Here is a 20,469-nt window from a genome sequence, read left to right as displayed (position 1 = left end):
TTTCGAGATCTTTGAAGTTAAAAATGAATGGACACGAAAGCTGATGGAGTGGAGACCAAGAGAAGATAAACGAAGTAGAGGAAGGCCGCCTACACGATGGACAGATGATATCAGGCGGATTAGTAAAAACTGGCAACAATCAGCACAAAACCGTGCAGTGTGGAAACAATTGGGGGAGACCTATGTCCAGCAGTGGACGTGAATTGGTTGGATGATGATGATGACACGATTTCTTGTTTTATCAGTTTTTTAACATACTTTGCCTTACTTTGTCCAACTCTTTTTTCTCTTTATTCCTTTATCATATTATGTCAACGTCAAATGTATAATTTTTTATAGTCGTCAACTCCGGTGTTCTTATCTTTGAATTCCGAATTTTGCAATTTTCTCTATCTCCTGTTGTATCTTTAACTCTTCATATGTTATACATATAGTTATTAAGTAAAGTATATTTCTGGACTCATTTACTTCATCGAATATTTTGAATCCATCTTCGATTTCATGTTTTTTGGCTCATGTGATCATCTCGACGTTCTCCTATTGTATAATATAGTATATAATCTCTTTCGCTTAATTTATTTTATTACATGACATAATCATGATTCTTCCTTGCAATATCCTACAAAGGCAATCAAACACAAAAAGAAATTTTGTAAAATTTTATTATATCTACTATATAACAAAACATACATCACAATACCACTTATAACAATATGAAAATTAGGTTTGAGCACTTTTAAAACTATTCAACACATACGTCTTTACTACAAAGAAAATATCTCAAAAACCACGATAAGTATAAGTTCTTTTTTGACAAAAATATTAATAAATATTTTTAAGTAAAACAAAAATACTTAATAAAATTTGAAGATTTTTCGAAAAATACTAAAACGATGCCAATAACATAATCTTAGGACTATGTTTTTGTTATAATACGATGTTCTATAAGGACTATGGGCTCCAAAATGGGTTTACTCTTTAAAGTATGTAATTTAAAGATAAGAAATATAATAGAGATATAAGACTGATACGGCATACCTGATATTAGCACAATAATCAGAAGGGAAGAAGAGGATATTTATGCATTCAACAACCAGCGTGAACGCTGCATAACATCAAAAAACAGAATGATATATGTATTATGCAATAAACAAAGCGACTAATTCGTTTCAATGTAGAGCAACATTTGTGTTTAATTAATAAGTCGGGATCTGCAACATTCTGAAAGAAAAGCGGCTTACAGTAACCTTTCACTGATTTTTTTACTTAAATAAAGACGAAAAAGGCAGAGGAGAAGATGCTGAGATTTCTAGAAGGCTATTCTTGTAGGCAACAACAAAATAAAGTAAATAATGTCCATACAATAACATGAATCTTCGAAGATGGTGATATTCTGGTGGCATAATCTAAGAAACTGGAACGAAAATGCCGTCAACTATCAACTGAACTGAAGCAGTAATATTATTTTTAGGACGAAATCCAAAAGTTATGATGTTATCCAACATTTGAAAGAAGAACAATAGGAGGAATAAAACCTCAGCTTACAAAATTACCAGATTAATGCACATTATGTTGCAAGCAACTCGTTTATGACAAAATGGATCTGGAAGAAATCCTCTGAATGTACTTTGGAATCTGCACCACCACACAATGAATTCTGATTTTATCTCAGTATTACTTAAATAATAAAATATAATCTAATTAAATATAATCAGTATATAGTCTAGGAACAAGGGGATGGTTGAATATGCACTCTTATGTTCCCTCAGTACCTTCATGTTTTCTGGTGCGTAAATTCGATTTTTCGAGGGTACCAGGCTGAAAACCAGTCAGATAATTTGTTACTAATAATTTAATCGTTTAAATGAATATCTGATGATGATCTCCTAAACTATTAGAGATAAGTACTTAATTTTACAAACATGAAAATGATGTTTTGAAAAATTGATTAAAATGGGGTTTGGTAAAATTTGATCCGATTGTTAGAACCGGAGTTTTAACAAATTTTTTCTTCTTCTTTTTCTGAAGACATGTCTATTTTTTCAATGTGCCTCCAGTACCTATAAGTTGTAGTTCCAACTTTACTACTCTATTTTTTGTTATTCGGATGTGGTCGTACCATTCTACTCTTTTGTTTCTTACACAGTTTTTAATGTTCACTACCTTGCATATCCGTCGTATATATGTGCTTCTAGCACAGAATATACTCGTATATCCCATATTATCTTACCATTGATTTTTCGAATGGTTTTCATCTATGCTGTTTCTAGCAGAATTTTTGTCCTCTCTGTGGCACGTCTTGTTTCTGCCGCTTATGTAATTATTACTCTGATGACTGTTGTGTAAATTATGACTTTCATTTCTTTTCCGATATTTTTATATCTACATTAGCAAATTTCGTGAAAAACTATTTCAAAATAGGCATTCGAATGGACTTTTCCACGTATAACTCAGCATTCCTACGTGCGATTAACGCCCCTAATTTTAAAGGTAATTATTTCATCTTAAAAAAATTTTTTGAAAAAGTACTATTTTTGATTACCTAGATATATATATTAATTAGAAACTTAACAATTAAAAATTCCACTAAAAAGTTGGGAATTAATTTGTCAATAAGAGGTTTACACAAAATTAAGCTAATAAAATCTAACTAATGAAACATATAGATCAACTCAAAACGATCATTTCAAGTTTGGGTATACATTTCTATGTTAATTTTTGTGGCGAGATATTGAAATTTGATTTACCGTAAAATGGGGTAAATAGGAACGGTTTTCAACTTTCAACTGAAAAAATGTCACTAACACATATTGCAACCATAAAACTTATGCATCGTTATTTGGGTCTTAATTTTCTCTTTTGATATTTAGATGTTAATAAATTAAAAAGTTAATACTTTAATCATAAAAAAATCAAAACCTGGTGTTCCTATTCACCCCACCAAGTGGGGTGAATGGGATCACCTGTATTAAAATCTATTGTGTGACGCCAACAACACAAACCTAAATTTTCTAAAGCCATATTACGTTAGCCAACTTGAAAAAAATAAAATAGCCCAACGAAAGTAATATATATGTTTAGGAAGATAAGTAATTGTTTTAATAAGTATTTTTCCACCTACCTCTACCGAAAGTATACTTTTCCAGACCTGATTGTAGGGAGCAAAGTTGTACTTTTCCTCCCTAGGGAGGAAAATATTTTTCCTCCCTAGGGAGGAAAATTAAAAGTGACGTCATGGTATTTCATTCATGAAATATAACTTATTGACGCCCTGTACAATATCTATTTTCTATTACGAAGTATCTATACATTTTAACGTTTATTTATAAAACACCCTGTATTTTGCAGAATGGTAAAAAACAGTAAATTGTTATTTTGATATAACAATGTTTACATTAATAATTTGACTTATATTTGACAGTTGACAGTTATATTGTACATACTTGTTAGTTTTAGTTCTAATAAATTTTGTTGGTTAGTTACATAAATAAATTAAGTAAAAACGAAAAAATGACTTGTTATTTGAGGAAGGTGGAAAAACCATATGTATAACATGGGAGTAAAGTGTCTTTTCCTCCCTTGAATGATTACTGCCCTCCGCTACGCGTCGGGCAGTAAACTTCATTCTCGGGAGGAAAAGTTACACTTTCCTCCCTTGTTATACAAATAGCTATTACAATTGTTTTTTACTTAATTTGTTATAACTCCAGTTCTAACAATTGGATCAAATTTGTCAAACACCATTTTGTTAATTTTTAAAAAGGAACTACATACCTATTTTCATTTAGAATTAAATATCTCTAATACATAGTTTAGGAGATAGAATCATTTACATAATTAAAGTTTTCAGCCTGGTACCCTAGAAATATCGAATCTACGCACCAAAAAACTTAAAAACATCATGGTACCAAAAGGACATAAAAGCGCATACTCAAACTTCTTGGTTCCTACACTACTAATAATGAAATGCTATTTGTTTTATAATATATTATTCTTGACCTGATAACGCAACGGTACCTTTGTGATTATTTCAATATCAAATTTCAGCTTTGATTTTAGTATTCCTCAAAAACTTATCTACCTAACGCCATAAAATACCATAAAGACAGTACGCGCAATGAGTAAAAAATATACAAAAATTAAATTAATACTAGTACTTACAGTATTTAAGGGGGCAAGTTTATAACATAGATTTACTGTCCATCACTTAAGCCAATTTTTGGCTGTATTTACTGGATTCGCAAAAACACCCTTCCAAACAATTAAATAGAGTTTTTAGATCTGATCTGTTTATTAAAAAGTAGAATTATACATACAAAATTTCCCACGCGGTAAACAATTTACTAAATGGTTTTCAACCCCTCTTAGATCTTAGCACCAGTAAACTAATCGTTAAAAATAGTACTATCCATACTATGGTAGCTATAAATCCGTAATAGACGTCGGGTTCTCCTATGGACCAGCCCCTGGTCATCATGGATCTCAAAGAGGTCGTGGCCAGGGTCAGAGGCAGGAACGTGGATATATATCGCAGCACCGTTGGCATTCCCTCTATCGGCCAGATGACACCGCTCAACAGAAGAGTTGGGTAAAAGCTACCCAGAGCCAGCTGGATTGCATTTCGTTCGAGCTCACAGATGGCAGAGATGACGAATCCGAAGCACATACCACACAATCCTTGAAGAATCGTAATAACTACGACAAGGAAGATGTCTCCTTTGCATTCAACTTGGAAAACGATAATCATGAAGATAAGTACGAGAGTTGTTTGGCCGCACATTACCACGAACTGAGTGATGACGTGGGAAAATAGAATTTCGCTTGGTGTTACACCTGAAAATTAAAACACTGTATCAAATATTGAACTTCATTCATACATTTTAGTACCCAGTACACCGTCTTTTTTTTTGAAAATTATCACATGAGTCTTAAAATTGGTTTTAGCTGCTTCGTTTAAGCGAGTCTACCAATTTCTGAAAATTGTGTAATTTGCAACACCCAACATGTAGCTCTAGTGCGGTTATGTTTTGTTACTGCTATACTATAATTTTTAATTTTAATCAAACTACATACTATACCTCCGTTAAAATAAAATAATATATTTTTTTAGTCGAACAAAAAAGAGCGAGCAATCGTTGAGTCCGACACCTGGAAGATGTCAGTCTACGCGGTACAGTTTTATTATTACAGAACTCTTAATTTTCAACTGAAAGTACTTATAAATTACAAAAGTATGTCGATCTCCTGTCCGACAAATTAACAGTCTCGTTTCTTTAGTCCGACAGAAAAAACGAGACTGTAAATTTTTCAGGCAAGAGATCGACAAACTTTTCTAATTAATTATGTATTTTTAATTGACAATTAACAGTGTTATTATAACAAAACTGTACCGTGCTACAGTGACATCTTGCGGGTGTCGGACTCGACGATTGCTCCCTCTATTTGTCCGAAAAAAATAATTTATTTTATTTAAATTAAAAATTATAGTTTTGCAATAACAAAACATAACCACGTTAGAGCTACAGGTTTAGGTGTTGTGCGTGCGGAAACGCGTCCAACCTGCATTCTGAATATTTTCAGGAAGTGGTAGACTCGCTCAAAAGAAGCAGTTAAAACCATTTTTAAGACCTTTGTAATCACTTTCAAAAAGGACGGTGTACTGGTAACTATTTATGGCAATAGATAATCAAAAATAGAATAGAGTATAATGTTTTTGGATTTTTTGTAGAATTCCCCTCAGTACGATTTTTTGCTCAGGTACTTTTGGTCAGTAACTGTTTTTTTGCAAAACAGTTACTGAACAAACCTTTAAGGTTAAAAAATCACTTCTTTACGTGCCACTTTCCACCGAAGGTTTGCAGCTTCTCCCTAACAACACAAAACATTCCAGGAATGTAATATCAAAGTTCTAATAATGTTTGAATGTCCTGGACATTCAAGGAACATTCGGTAAACATATGATTAAATTATTGGTGCAATGTTACCACAAGACATTCTATGAACTAACTACCAATGTCCTATATTTAAGAGAGGCCATTTACTATTCAATTTGCGTTCATTTTCAAATTTGCCGCGCGTGTATATATGTAGGATCGCGTGGTCATCACATTTCATGATAACCTAAAAATTTCTGATTGGAAGGAAAATAGAAATTAGTGGCTTTTTTTTGCTGTTTTGTCTGTTAGTTTTGCTCTAGCTGGATCTCTTTTGTTTAAACAATTATGTAAGTATTATAAAATCCGTTTTCAATTTTCTTTATTCTTTATGAAACAAATTATGTATGAATATTATTACCTGTAAATACATAGTACCTATTTCTTTTGTTTTTTAATTGTAAAGAATAGAAAAATTACCATTCATTTTAATTTTTTTAGAATCAGCTGAAAGTGGTCTACAAAAAAACCAGGAAGTAAACGTGTAGCCTTGTGGCTATAAAAGGCAAAAGGGAGATATAAAAAGTGTATTGGCTAGTTGGAAGAAACTCCACATTATAAACAAATATTAAGACCTGTATGGACTTATGGATGCCCACTATGCGGGTGTACTAGACCAAGTAATATAAAAATTATACAAAGATTCCAAAACAAAATACTAAGAAATAGTGTAGATGCTCTTTGGTATGTGACAAACAGTGATCTCCATAAGGACCTAGAAATGGAACCTGGATATAATCATCAAGAAGATGGCAGAAAGTCACGAGCAACAACTTCATAAGTACGAGAATATTGAGAAAATCCAGCTCCTCGATACTACTGGGCAAACTAGAAGATTGAAGAGGACAAAGCCTTTTGAACTAGTTTGAGTGATAGGTGATAGTGAAAAGCAGAGCATAGTGCTTGTGTGCCTGTGTAAGAATAGTGTACGATCTTGCTAGATAAGATAAGAGGCGCTATGGGGTAAGCTCTATCATTTTAAGGAACAGTAGTAATTTAGGTACCTAAAATTAAAATTTGCTCATTGGTGAGTTATGACCAGATTGTAATTGTAATGTACAATTCAATACAATGAATCATCATCGCAGTGATGATTATGGAAAAAAACATATGACAAGATTTTGTGCAATAAAAATGTTTATATTTATCAAGGATATATTATTTGGTATGGCCACATATATACTTCTGGTATATATATACCTCCTATCTGCTTTTTCATGAATTTTGTAGGAGACGAAAAACCATTTTTGGGGTCATCTCCTGTTTTCACATGTAAATTTTTACATGTTTTGTAGTAAATAGATAGTTGAATTTACTACAAAACATGTCAAAAAATATCATATGAAAACAGGAGGTGACTGTAAAAAAAGTTTTTAGTCTCTCTTACAAAACTCATGAAAAAACAAATCGGAGTTATTATGTCACATCAGCGAATATATCCAGGGAATGTCTAAAAAAATATACTGTGAATGTCTAAAGAACATTCGTAGACATTCATGCAATGTTCCAACAAGGCATTCAAGGAATGTTTAAAATGCTGACACAGGACTTTCCTGGGACATTCAGGGGACGTTCTTGTGCTTTTGAGGACATTCCAGGAATGTTTTCAATGTACTGTGTGTACATTCTAGGAACATACATGGAATGTTTGGCGTTATTAGGGCTGTTATTTTGATCTATTTCCTTAAGTTTCTTAGCCATGACTTTTTCTTTCTGTTCAAACCTCGTCTACCTTCCATCTTGCCGTTCACTATAAGCTGTAGTAGACTCTGTTCATACGGAACACCTGGCCCAGATATGGCGCTTTTTTCCGTTTAGCAAATATTGACGGTCCCATTTCTTGGCCCTTTCGTCTCAATAGCTCTGTATTGGTTAGACTGTCCGCCTAAGGTATTCTCAGTATTCGATGGTATCTCGCCGCACCAATCTTCACTAGGTTCTGACGTCTAACAGATTTTGCGCGTCCTTTGCAACCTCATCCTCCCACCTTTTCCGTGGCCTTCTTTTGGTCTTGCGCTGTGCATGTTATTATTTAGAGCTATTTTCGGCAATATATCAGTCTCCATTCTCACTACGTGAAAACTGGGATCGGTGTTTCTTTGAACGACTGGCAGAGTTCATAGATATCCATACTCCATTAACGTTAATAGGTTCAAATATCTTCCTTAAACATTTCTTTCAAAGACTTTCAATTTCTTTTTGTGTTTTCTGTGGTTGCTCATATCTCGCATCCATAAAATACTATTCGTCTGGTCTGATAATAGCATTGCAGGCCATAATTTTCGATCTCCAGTATGTGTTTTTGGAGCGGAACAGATGAGTGAGTGTAAAATATCCTTTGTTTCGCTTTACTATTTTAGAGAGCAACCTCAAATGGTCCCTTCATATAGATTTGTTAAGTAAGAAACTCGCCTCAGCCTGCTATGCTATAAGATCTGTTTCGAAAGAACTCAATTTAGCATCTTCTAAACTAACATATTTTTCCTTGTTCGAGTCTCATCTTCGATATGGTCTTCCTTTCTGGGTTCTAGTACAGCTGCCCAATTATATGTTATTTTTAAATTACGAAAAAGAGCAATAAGGTATCTGTTTGGCCTCAGAAGAACAACACATTGCAGAAGTTACTTCAAAGATCACGGAATTTTAACCCTTACATCTTTATATATTTTAGAAACTGTTTGCTTAATTCGTAAACACATGCATGTCTTTCCAGCAAGGCCTCATCATGACTACTCCACCAGAAATTCAAATTTTGATGTCTATTTACCGATCCCGTCTTCTGAGTTAGTAAAGAAATCTATATTATATTCCGCAAAAAAACTATGCAACCATCTTCCTTTACAACTCAAATCTGCAACATCTTTCCCCAAGTTCCGTAAAATGACAAAAGCTCATCTATATAAAAGACCATATTATTCAGTAGAAGAGTTTCTTAATGACTAACTAAGAAATTACAGTAATGTACAAGTAACCAAACTTATCTATATTTGGTTGTCACATGCAGCAGCTTAAACTTATTAGTTCCTATGTCTATAGTTTACTTTGTTGTATGTTCACTTTGCAATTTCTATAAATTCTTGCAATATATCGATTTTGTTTTTTTTTCTTTACTTTATTAACTTATATTTTGTATTTTTGTATTTTTTTTATATTGACGATTTATCAAATTTCAGAAAATTGTATTTGTTATTGTTATTGTTAGATATTATTTATTTATTTTTTCTGACTTATATTAAGCTTTGTCCATAAAATTTGTATAATTTTCAGTGACAATAAAGCATATTTCTATTCTATTCTGTAATTGTTTAGGGTAATTTCCAAAGATGTGAAACTTTCTACAGTTCCAATATCGTCCCCTAATTTAATTATGAGTCTGTTTCCTCTAGCTCTTGCTTGTGTTAGATTTTTTTTCTTTTGAATATTTATTTCTAGCCTGGTCTCTTTTGCTTGAATTTTTACATATTTTTCGTTCTGCGAGACATATCTGCTGATGTCATCGGCATAGGCTGTACCTATTGCTTTGAATAAAATCATGTATTGTTTTAAAAATCAGAACACCCAATCCCTTACATCCCGAGTTTTACACAAAGACCCAATAAATTATCATATAATATGTACTTACCGGCTACCCAAGATCTGTCCAATAATCCTTCCATTCTTTCTATAATTAAAGCAGAGGATGTCAGAGCCACAGCCAAGAAAAACACGATCCTAAAATTAAATACATAAATAATAATACAAAATTATTATTGGAACCAATATTGAGCTCGAAATAATGTTAAATAAGCTTTGTTGAAAATTGTTTATCCAATCGTCGCCTTAGTACCTACTATAACTTGATAACTCGAAAATTGACGTTTTTGAGATAACTAGTTCACAAGATGTATTTTATTTGCCTCCATATTGTGTAAAAACTTGATAACTCTCGCTCCAAACGGGTTAAGTATTTATTTACGATTGAAGAAAGTTGATAAAACTCAAATTCCCCTAATATTCAGTGCTAAGACTTGACAGGATAAGTTATCAAGTTATTTTTTAATCGACATAATCGTGAATACGACATACACTGAATGATACAACTAGCTAATTCTAGTTATCTAGTTCCCATACAGCACAGGTCATCTTTAAGATATCTTATTTACAACCAAATATGGTCTTAATGTCTTGAGACTTTTAAATGATATCTTTAAAACGCCAAATTTAAGATATCTTTAAAACGCCAAATTTAAGATATCTTTTAAACATCATCTTTAACACATTGTTTCTAAAAACAGGTTATAATTACGAATTTAAAAGTTAGGTTAGTTGAGTAGGTACCTAAGACAAGACAAGAGCTGGTAGCTAAAAGACAAACTCCAAACAAAAGCTTTTTCAAATCAATGACTTCAGTGGTATTTCCCATATAGTCCTGTCGCCAGGGGGGGTACAACGGCCTCGTTAATTCAGATGGACTTACTCAAGTTTTTTTTATGTATTTTGACCCGTAGAACACGAATTTTTTGGGTAACAGTTGATCCGGATGTCGATAAGATTGTTATAGACCAAGAACTTGAGGAATCAAATAACAGCGATTTTTGGCAAAACAAAACAATATTTTGTATTTTTTGGGCCATTTTAAGTAAAAAATATTTCTACAAGTTTTTTCGTAGGATGCACAGTTTTCGAGATAAACGCGGTTGAACTTTAAAAAAATCGAAAAATTGCAATTTTTGAACCCGAATAACTTTTGATTAAAAAATAAAATAGCAAGTCTGCTTACCGCATTTGAAAGTTTAAGTCAAATTATATCGGTTTTGATTATTTGCATTGGTAAAAATTTATTTTTTTATTGTTTAACAAAGCTATAAACACGTAGGGTTTCCCGTGCTTTTACATGCGTTTTAACGCATGTAACGTAGAAATAGTCTTGATTGCACTAGTACCTATTCTACCTACTCGTTCGATTTTAAATGAGAAATCATAGAAACATCACTCACGCACTAGTTGTTTGTAGCTTTGTTTAACAATAACACAATAAATTTTTAGCAATGCAAATAATCAAAACCGACATAATTTGACTTGAACTTTCAAAAGCGCTAAGCAGAATTGCTATTTTATTTTTTAATCAAAAGTTATTCGGGTTTAAAAATTGCAGTTTTTCGATTTTTTGAAAGTTCAACCGCGTTTATCTCGAAAACTGTGCATCCTACTAAAAAACTTGTAGAAATATTTTTTGCTTAAAATGACCCAAAAAATACAAAATATTGTTTTGTTTTGCCAAAAATCGCTGTTATTTGATTCCTCAAGTTCTTGGTCTATAACAATCTTATCGACATCCGGATCAACTGTTACCCAAAAAATTCGTGTTCTACGGGTCAAAATACATAAAAAAAACTTGGGTAAGTCCATCTGAATTAACGAGGCCGTTGTACCCCCCCTGGCGACAGGACTAATATTTTGTGATGAAGATATGGTTTTATTTGAGGGATATTTAGAAGACTCCAAAGATTTTAATAATGCAGTAGGTTTAGATTTAGATTGTTATATTATTAAAGTAAAAAATTAACTTTGTTATCAAGAGTAGGTATCTACTAAATGCATGTCTCCAATTCAACAGCTTACCTTAACAATATGCTCTTAAAATATATTTTTTAGGTATCAAAGCTTGTTAAAGTAGGAGGATCAAAAGCCTATGATTTTGTATCAAGAGTTGAAAAATTAATTATTAGCAATGAGCAAGCTTTAAAGTACAGCTGGCTGGGAAAAAAAGGCAAACAAATGTCCTACATGTAAAATTTGAATACCAATAAACCTATTTTTAGAACCTAATTATTTTTATTAAAAGTTCATTTAAAATATTTCATCATAAAAAATTAAAAAGAAAGCTATCCTAAACACCTTAATAATAGACAAAAAAAGACATCTTTAAGATGTAAGGATTTGTAACATACGTACATCTTTAAGATGTCGTAAAAATATCTTTCCGGAAATACCAGACATCTTTAAGACGTCTAATGCCCGGTTGCACCAACAGATCTTAAGCTTAAGTCGAGAATATCATAAGAATAATTAATATAATATAATTATAATATATCATAATAAGAATACCATAATATAATAATAGATATAATTGATAATAAGGTAAGAATATAAAATTATGATGCAACGTAAGTGATACTCAAGGAGACCCTATCTATAAGTAGAGCTTAGCTAAGCTGGAGCTAAAGATCTATTGGTGCAACCGGTCATTAAACATCTTTAGTAAGTTATCTTTTAGATTTCTTTAAGATGTCTGTGTTATCTGGGTTGTAGCACGTAGCACGTGTTTTTCTGAAACCATTGAGCTTACCATGTAATTGCTATCTGTTTATTCGGTTCATGTTAATGGAAAAATTCGTGAATTATTAACAGATCTGGCAAACCCCATAGCAGAGGGCTAATTTTCACCAAATAATGCTTAAAATATTAGTTTTGTTAAAAAAGTTCACTTAGATGTAACTTGGCACGACATGCGACATTACCAAATTTTAACATTATGGTAGCGCTAAAAGTTAATAACTTTAATTTTTCATGTTATTTTCCATATTGGAAAACAAATTTGCACCGTATTCCTAAATAGATCAGTAGCCAAAAAGTTAAAGGAACAGTATTTTAGAGCTACAGAGTGAATTCCATGTTTACCAACATCATGGTAGCAGCACAAATATCTTTAAAATCTTTAAACCCGTTTATCTCAGAACTACTAATTTCGAGTTATCAAGTTATAGTATTAAGACGACGAAATTATATTCTTGGTTATATTATGTTCCTTTATCCCCCATAAAGGTGTTCATTATTAAGTACATTATGAAGCTACTTACGTTAATATTACACCAGGTGCTACGAAGTCTGTAAAGGACGGCTGGTTAGAGCCATAGATAGGTTCCTTAAACGATATAGGTATCTCGGCCAATTCTTCATTATATTCACAATCCCTAAATATATCTTTCGTGAAATTTTGGAACGCCAGCTGAAGATCTCGTTGAAGTATAATACCTATTTGTTGATCTAAAAAATAAAAAAAAAAGTATAATTATTGGCATAAAATACCGATAATTTCGAATTACTTTAAAGTGACATATGGATGTGTATTGGCTCAAAAATCTGTAAACTGCATAGGCATCCTAAAGAGAACAATAGGTGGCGAATCAGATACAACTATAAAATATAAATATGATATATCGTCCTGGTACCTATAGGTCTTATGTCAAAAAAACACTTTCTGGTTTATTGCACGTACATGACCAATTCGGTCAATTACACACCTCCAATAAGTCATATCGCTCACTGAGCTCTATAGTGCCACAACCGCAAAAATGTAGTTCTGAGATAATTGACCATGAAGTTTCATGACATCATAAAATACCATTTAAAATTACAATTTTTGGATAAGAAGTCGACAGAAGAAACCAAATACTTGTCAATGAATGGTTAGATATTACATTTTCTTTTATTATATGAATTTCGAGAATTTTGATATAAATATGCCAGTATTGAATTCAAGTTTTATAGTGTTTTGGCAAAGATGGTCGCTCGTAAGTAGTGGCATAAAGAGTTCATAAAAGAAACGTTCTTATTTTTTAATTTTTTAATCATGTTTTTATTCGCACTAAAGATATACTATATGAAAACAACAATATTTTTCTTACTAATAACTAAAAAAAGAATTTTAAAATGATTATCAGATATAGAAAAACCTTGTTTATAGAAACAAGAATAAAAACGTGGAATGTAAGTTGATGTAAAATTCACTGTGACTTTTATTAATTGCATTGGATCGAATAGGATACATTAGATCTTCATACTTTTTTCTGGAAATTGGAATTTTATTTTGATAGACCCTTTTAATTTCAATGTCTGTAAAAGAGAATACTTTGCTAGGATTTATGGTTCGTATTTCTTTGAATAAGTTCACCATTTTAAAATAAAATTCGTCAAAGGAAGTGTTATACAGGAAAATGCTATGATTATCCTTTTCGATTTTCAGTATTGAAACATCATTTAATAAAGACTTTTCCCTAAAGACCTAAAGTAATACATAAAGTCGAAGTGAAAAAAACTTTGCACACCCTTACTTTTGTACATTGTTTAACAAAATAAAAAGCATTGTTATTGGTTCTTCCACCAATCTTTGCTACATTAACCTGTTCCATCAATGCCATTATAATGTAGTTTAGCTGCTTGGAAATGTCTCCCAAATCCCAGTATAACTTAAAAACGCTCGTCTCTTTTCTTCTCGTCTCTCTTCTTCTGTGAATTTCCGGTACATGTTTGCCTGCATTTTGTGATGTCACACGGATCTTTAACTGATCTGCTTGGAACGTCTATCTTCCTGTTGTACATTTGATAAGATTGTCCAGTTTTGGAGGCGTTTAATTCGGTTTGTATCCACTTCTTAGGTTCTTCTTCTTCTTACATTCTAAGTGAAATATAAGAAAAAGTAATCCTGTACTGGCACAACTTTGTTCTTTCATGGCATAAACTGAAGTATTTGAATTAAACTAAATTCTATACCGACACAACCTTATATTTTGGTGACACAAATAGCATGATTTTGCCAAAAAATTAATTTCATACTGGCACAACTTTTAATGTGCCGTGCCGGTATAGACTAAAAAATAAGATTTTTTATTAAAGGTTATAAAAATTATAAAGTGGCATAACATTAGTTTTATTAAAATGTACCGGTAGTCCACGTAGAAGAAACGCAAACAGACCTAATGTCAACGGCATATTAAATATGTGACGGTATAGTGCTGCCGCTCAAGTGAAATGTAGGGAAACTCTATCTAGGGGATTCTATGCAAGCTACCGTTATGCCGGCTTCGTTGAATGTTATAGTGAAATTTCGTGATTTTTAAGTAGTGGTTATTACATAACACTATTTTTTTGAAAATGTGCCACTATAGAACTCAGTGAGCGATATATCGATGGGCAAATGAGAAATCGTTTTTCCCTTTCATTTAGTCCTGTCGCCAGGGGGGGTACAACGGCCTCCTGTATTCAGATGGACTTATCCAAGTTTTTATTATGTATTTTGGCCCGTAGAACACGAATTTTTGAAGTTATACTTCTTTACGGGCGTAATGACGGTGAAATTTTATATGGGAAAACCTAGCGACCGGGCGCATGCGCATTATAACTTTGTTCTGATTGGATGTTCAAATGACATGACAAAAATTATCCAATATGGCAGCTGTGGCACAGCTGTGGGACTGTGCATGGTTTGGTTATAATGTATGCTTGTTGCGTTTTAAAATTTGTAGGAAGAGAAACAACAAACAAAAAGTTAGTTAATGGTTATACTGCCTTTTTAAATAGTTTTCATATTATATTTTTGGACTTATTTACATAGAACAAATGATTGTTGCATGCCAATGTGAAAGCTCATCAAACTGTGCCTAGTATGAGTGCCGCAGATCTCGCTTATTCAAAGCTAAAGAATCTTTCACTGGTAAGTGTTTTATAAATAGTTGATCAAATTTTGTTATGATATTTGAACATAGCCACTTTGCACGACGCAAGTGATTGCGAAATTTATTAGTCGTTATACGGGCTCCGATACCTACCTTGAGCCTACCAAAATACATAAGTAGTATGTAATACTTTTATTTACATAATTTGATTACCATCAAAATTTCTATCAATATTCACCTAATATATTGTCTTCTTACTCTATGTTTTGTTGTATTTTTTCAATTCTAAATCATTTCAATTCAAAATCAAAATAATTTGATTTACATAAGTTAAAAATGTCAAAAGGTTAATCTGTTTAGTTAGACGATCTTCGCACATAATGACAAGCTGTCTCTGTGGCGAAGTTTTACTGCGGGTGAATCCCAATACAACGCAAATACCAGCCGCGTGGTAAGTTGGTTCGAATCCCAATAGAAACTTTTATTTTTTTATTTTTTTTTATACATTTTATGATTGTAAGTATATTTATTATATAATTTTATTTTCAAAAAATGCGTATTTAGTTAAAAAATTTTCCGACAATTAATGTTCAGAAATCATTTGTGGCATTTTTAATGTGTTTTTTGGCACTGTTTTAATAAAAATGTTTGAGAAGTAGTAAGTATAAATTAATTTAATATTTAAATAAAATATAAATAAAAAGTATATTAATTTCGTTTATAATCATATAATCATATAATAGAAGTATAACTTCTTACGTGCGTACAAAGTACACACACATTCTTTTTTTGGGTAACAGTTGATCCGGATGTCGATAAGATTGTTATAAACAGAGAAGTTGAGGAATTACATAACAGCGATTTCTCGCAAAACAAAACATGTTTTTGTATTTTTTGGGCCATTCTAACCAAAAAATATTCCTACAAGTTTTTTCGTAGGATGCATAGTTTTCGAGATAAACGCGGTTGAACTTTCAAAAAATCGAAAAATTGCAATTTTTGAACCCGAATAACTTTTGATTAAAAAATAAAATAGCAATTCTGCTTACCGCATTTGAAAGTTCATGTCAAATTATATCGGTTTCGAATATATACATTGCTAAAAATTTATGTGTTTATTGCTAAAAAAGCTATAAACACATAGTGTTTCCCGTGCCTAATACATGCGTTTACATGCATGCTACGTAGAAATAGCCTCGCTTGCACTTGTACCTACTCTACCTACTCGTTCGATTTTAAATGAGAAATCATTGAAAACATCACTCCAGCACTAGGTGTTTATACTTTTGTTTAACAATAAAATAATAAATTTTTAGCAATGCAAATAACTAAAACCGATATACTTTGCCTTGAACTTTCAAATGCGGTAAGCAGAATTGCTATTTTATTTTTTAATCAAATGTTACTCGAGTACAAAAATTGCAATTTTTCGATTTTTTGAAAGTTCCACCGCGTTTATCTCGAAAACTATGCATCCTACGAAAAAATTTGTAGGAACACTTTTTGGTTAGAATGGCCCAAAAAATACAAAAACATGTTTTGTTTTGCGAGAAATCGCTGTTATGTAATTCCTCAACTTCTTTGTTTATAACAATCTTATCGACATCCGGATCAACTGTTACCCAAAAAATTCGTGTTCTACGGGTCAAAATACATAAAAAAAAACTTGGGTAAGTCCATCTGAATACAGGAGGCCGTTGTACCCCCCCTGGCGACAGGACTACATTTAAGTAAGTGTAATTTCGGACCAATTGGCGAGGAATTGTAAATATGGGAAAGTTTTTTGTATGTCCTGAAAAGTTGTGCAGATTACTTGGTGTTTCTGGCACATTCAAGAATGGAACTTTGAAAAATGTTCAAACAATAATTTGAAGAAGAAACTAGAAAATTTGGCTTGACTATAAACCAAGAAAAATCAAGTATATGGAAAAGAGAGAGGAAAATGCAGAAGAAGATAAATGGACCACTCAAATAACGAATGACAGAGAGTATAAATTTGCGAAAGTAACTCAATATAAGTACCTTAGAGTAACAGTTACAAAAATAGATAAGACGAAGACAGTGGAATTGATAAACGGTTGTTAAAATAATGTGAATAATTTGTAAATAAATTGTAGTGTAATAAATTGTAAATAATAGATTATCTAGATGTCTACTTACTTGACATATCCAGCCAAACTCTCACTTCGCTTTGATCCAACGTTTCTTCGTCCGCGTCTTTCCCTAAGGCCATCCTAGCTACCAGAGCGTCGGTAAAGTTCTCGGTAAAGTACAAGGCACCCCACGCGTTGCCCGTTCTAACCGCCTCTTTGGCTTCTTCGGGCGTCGCATAATATTGTTTGATGATCGTTGTCGTATTTATTGTGTCTACGTATCGACAACTTAGGTTTCCGAACTTACATCCTTTTTCATACTCGCATTCCTAAAATAATGATTATGTAGATAAAAAAGATTAAAAAAATAAATTTCGTCAGATAGTCAAGAGGGCTAGGCAAATGAATTTCTCAGAATTTAGTGCTTATAATTTAGATATTCTGCTATAGTAATGGTATTTGTTGTAAAAAAAATAATTCTTCTTACCTGATAAGTCAAATTCGTAAAGTTCTTTTCGTGATTTACTATGGCTAGTTTGAGTCCTTTGGGATCTCCCCCGATGGCCAAACAGAAGAGGATAACTTGCATCACAGGTAGAGCGAAGATGAATAACATCACCCCGACATTCCTCCACATTCTGAGGAAATTCTTTTGGAGGAGGGCTCGAAGTTTTCCCGTCGTTGTGAAATCTGAACAGCTACTACAGTCGTCGCATGCTTCTTTGATACCATGAGTTGCCGAAGAAGGTGGTTTTCCCATCTAAAAATAATGAAAGTTTTTATTTAATAGAAAAAATATTGAAGTTAATTTTAGTGTTTTATCTTTAAGCATGGAGAATGGATCTATCTATATTATCTTTAAGCATCTCTGAGAAGGGAATATTTGAAAACGATAACATCGATGAAAGCTGGCAAAAAAAAAAGATAATACTATACCGGGTGGTGAATCGGAAAACGGGCCATAGGAAACTCCATGTAAAATTCTAAACTGTTGAATTCCTGCTTCCCTAAGTATTTTACATCAAAAGTCATGGGAAACTATTTGTAGGGAACTGAAATCTGTATCGAAAACACGTGTTAAAATTGTTCTAGGAACTAAATGTACTCCAAAATTTTGCAAAAATATAATACATTTTTCAGGCCACCCCTAAAAGTCAGGCCACACGTAGTGCATGAATGTTTATGATGTGTTGCGTTTGATGATATTGATGTAAGATGTGTGACAATTTGAATTGTCAATATTTTTATTTTATGATTAAATATTTATAAACAATAAATTTTATTAAAAATACTACTACTACACTAGTAAACAATAAATATTACTTTGTAAACAGTAAATTGTATTGTTTAGATAATTACATTTTTTAGATAATAAATTCTATTGTTTATAAAGTAAAGTTAATGAAATGTACCTACTCAGTTGACGAAAAATCGCAATGTTTAATTCAGGCAATAGTGCGAGCACTGCCAGATTTTATTTAACATAATGATACACTCCAATTCAATTCCAGGTTAAACAACAATTCAAAGAATTTCAATATAATTTTACTGTGATCCTTATTCCTAAATTGTAACTATACATTTTTATTATTTAAGGAACGAATAAAAATAAATTATGATAATTTCTAAACATAAAACTATAATAAATGGTCAAACAATCCGCCATTTTGTACTAAACAGTATCCCAATCTATCGTAAAATTCTCGTCTAACATTAGCTAGAACGCGTGGCGTTATTTTTGCACACTCTTCAATAATTCTAATTTTTAATGCTTCAATATCGGTAAATTTTTGATCAGAATAAATTTTTGATTTTAGATAGCCCCAGATAAAATAATCGTTTGGAGCTAGATCTCCCGATCTCGGAGGCCACTTAATGTTACAATTAGGTCCAATCAAACAATTATTAAAGCTGTTTTTAAGGAATTCTTTAATCTCACGGTTATTGTGCGCAGGGCATCCATCCATTTGAAACCAAATTTCTTCTTCATCTGGAGCTACTTCTGCAAGTCTCGGTAAAATCTTTTCTTGTAGCAAGTCTAAGAACTTTTCTGAATTTAAATTTTCCTCGTAGAAAAATGGCCCAATAATATTGTGTCTAAATATTCCCAACCAGACATTTATTTTTCGACGGTATTGGGTATGGCTTTCAATAATGTTTTCAGGCTTTCTTGTCGACCAAACCCTATAATTTTGAACATTTGGTTCATTATTCAATGTAAATGTACATTCATCACTAAACAAAATGTTTTTTAAAAATTGTCTGTCTGCATTAGCCTTCTCTAAAAGTTCAAAACAAAATTCCCCTCGTCTCTCAGCATCTCCTTGTCTTAGTTCTTGATGACGTTGAAATTTATAAGAACGGAATTTATTCTTTTTCAAAATTTTTAATGCCGTGGAATTATGAATATTAAACTGGTCTGCAATAGTCCGAGAACTTATTTTAGGATTTTCTACTACCGCTGTTAATACATTTATTTCATTTTGATTTTCTAAATTTCTTGGTACCTCAGCAAAATTGTTTATACAGGTACACTTAGAAATCAGGGTTCCAGTATTTTCAAAATTTTGTAAAATCCTTTGAATTGTTGAATGACTTGGAATTGGTCTATCGGGATATTTTACACTAAATAAAGATCTGACAGTTCGCGCACTATTGCCTAAATATAGCAGTTTTATTATTTCTAATTTCTCCTCAACTGAGTACATTTTTGAATCAACTTTATTTTTTAAACAATAAATCACAAAATAAATAATATTTTGGCAATTCAAATAATTGTCAAATATCAGAAACGTCAATATGCCCAAACGCAACATTATGTCATAATATATTCTTGCAATACGTGTGGCCTGACTTTTAGGGGTAGCCTGAAAAATGTATTATATTTTTGCAAAATTTTGGAGTACGTTTAATTCGTAGGACAATTTTAACATTTGTGTTCGATACAGATTTCAGTCCTCTACAAATAGTTTCCCATGACTTTTGATGTAAAATATTTAGGGAAGCAGG

At 32.1% G+C, this 20,469-nt stretch overlaps 1 protein-coding gene across 8 annotated transcripts in view; it reads right to left on the bottom strand.

Annotated features, from left to right (window-relative positions):
* Positions 1-644: 644 nt before the first annotated feature.
* Positions 645-20,469, bottom strand: part of LOC114330003 (ABC transporter G family member 20) — a 632,705-nt gene continuing 612,880 nt past the window's right edge. For all 8 annotated transcript variants that reach the window (XM_050645856.1, XM_050645858.1, XM_050645863.1 and 5 more), the window contains 5 exons: positions 17,948-18,220; positions 17,528-17,789; positions 12,773-12,959; positions 9,556-9,644; positions 645-4,833 (listed from right to left, as the gene is read on the bottom strand). In XM_050645856.1, coding sequence (XP_050501813.1) covers positions 4,355-4,833; positions 9,556-9,644; positions 12,773-12,959; positions 17,528-17,789; positions 17,948-18,220 — 1,290 coding nt within the window. In that variant the 3' untranslated portion in view covers positions 645-4,354. The remainder of the gene's footprint in view (positions 4,834-9,555; positions 9,645-12,772; positions 12,960-17,527; positions 17,790-17,947; positions 18,221-20,469) is intronic.

This window comes from Diabrotica virgifera, chromosome 3, assembly GCF_917563875.1.
Source record: "Diabrotica virgifera virgifera chromosome 3, PGI_DIABVI_V3a".
In the NCBI taxonomy this organism is placed as follows: domain Eukaryota; kingdom Metazoa; phylum Arthropoda; class Insecta; order Coleoptera; family Chrysomelidae; genus Diabrotica; species Diabrotica virgifera.
Note: the sequence above shows the minus strand (reverse complement) of the source record. Positions and strands in the feature narration are given on the sequence as shown.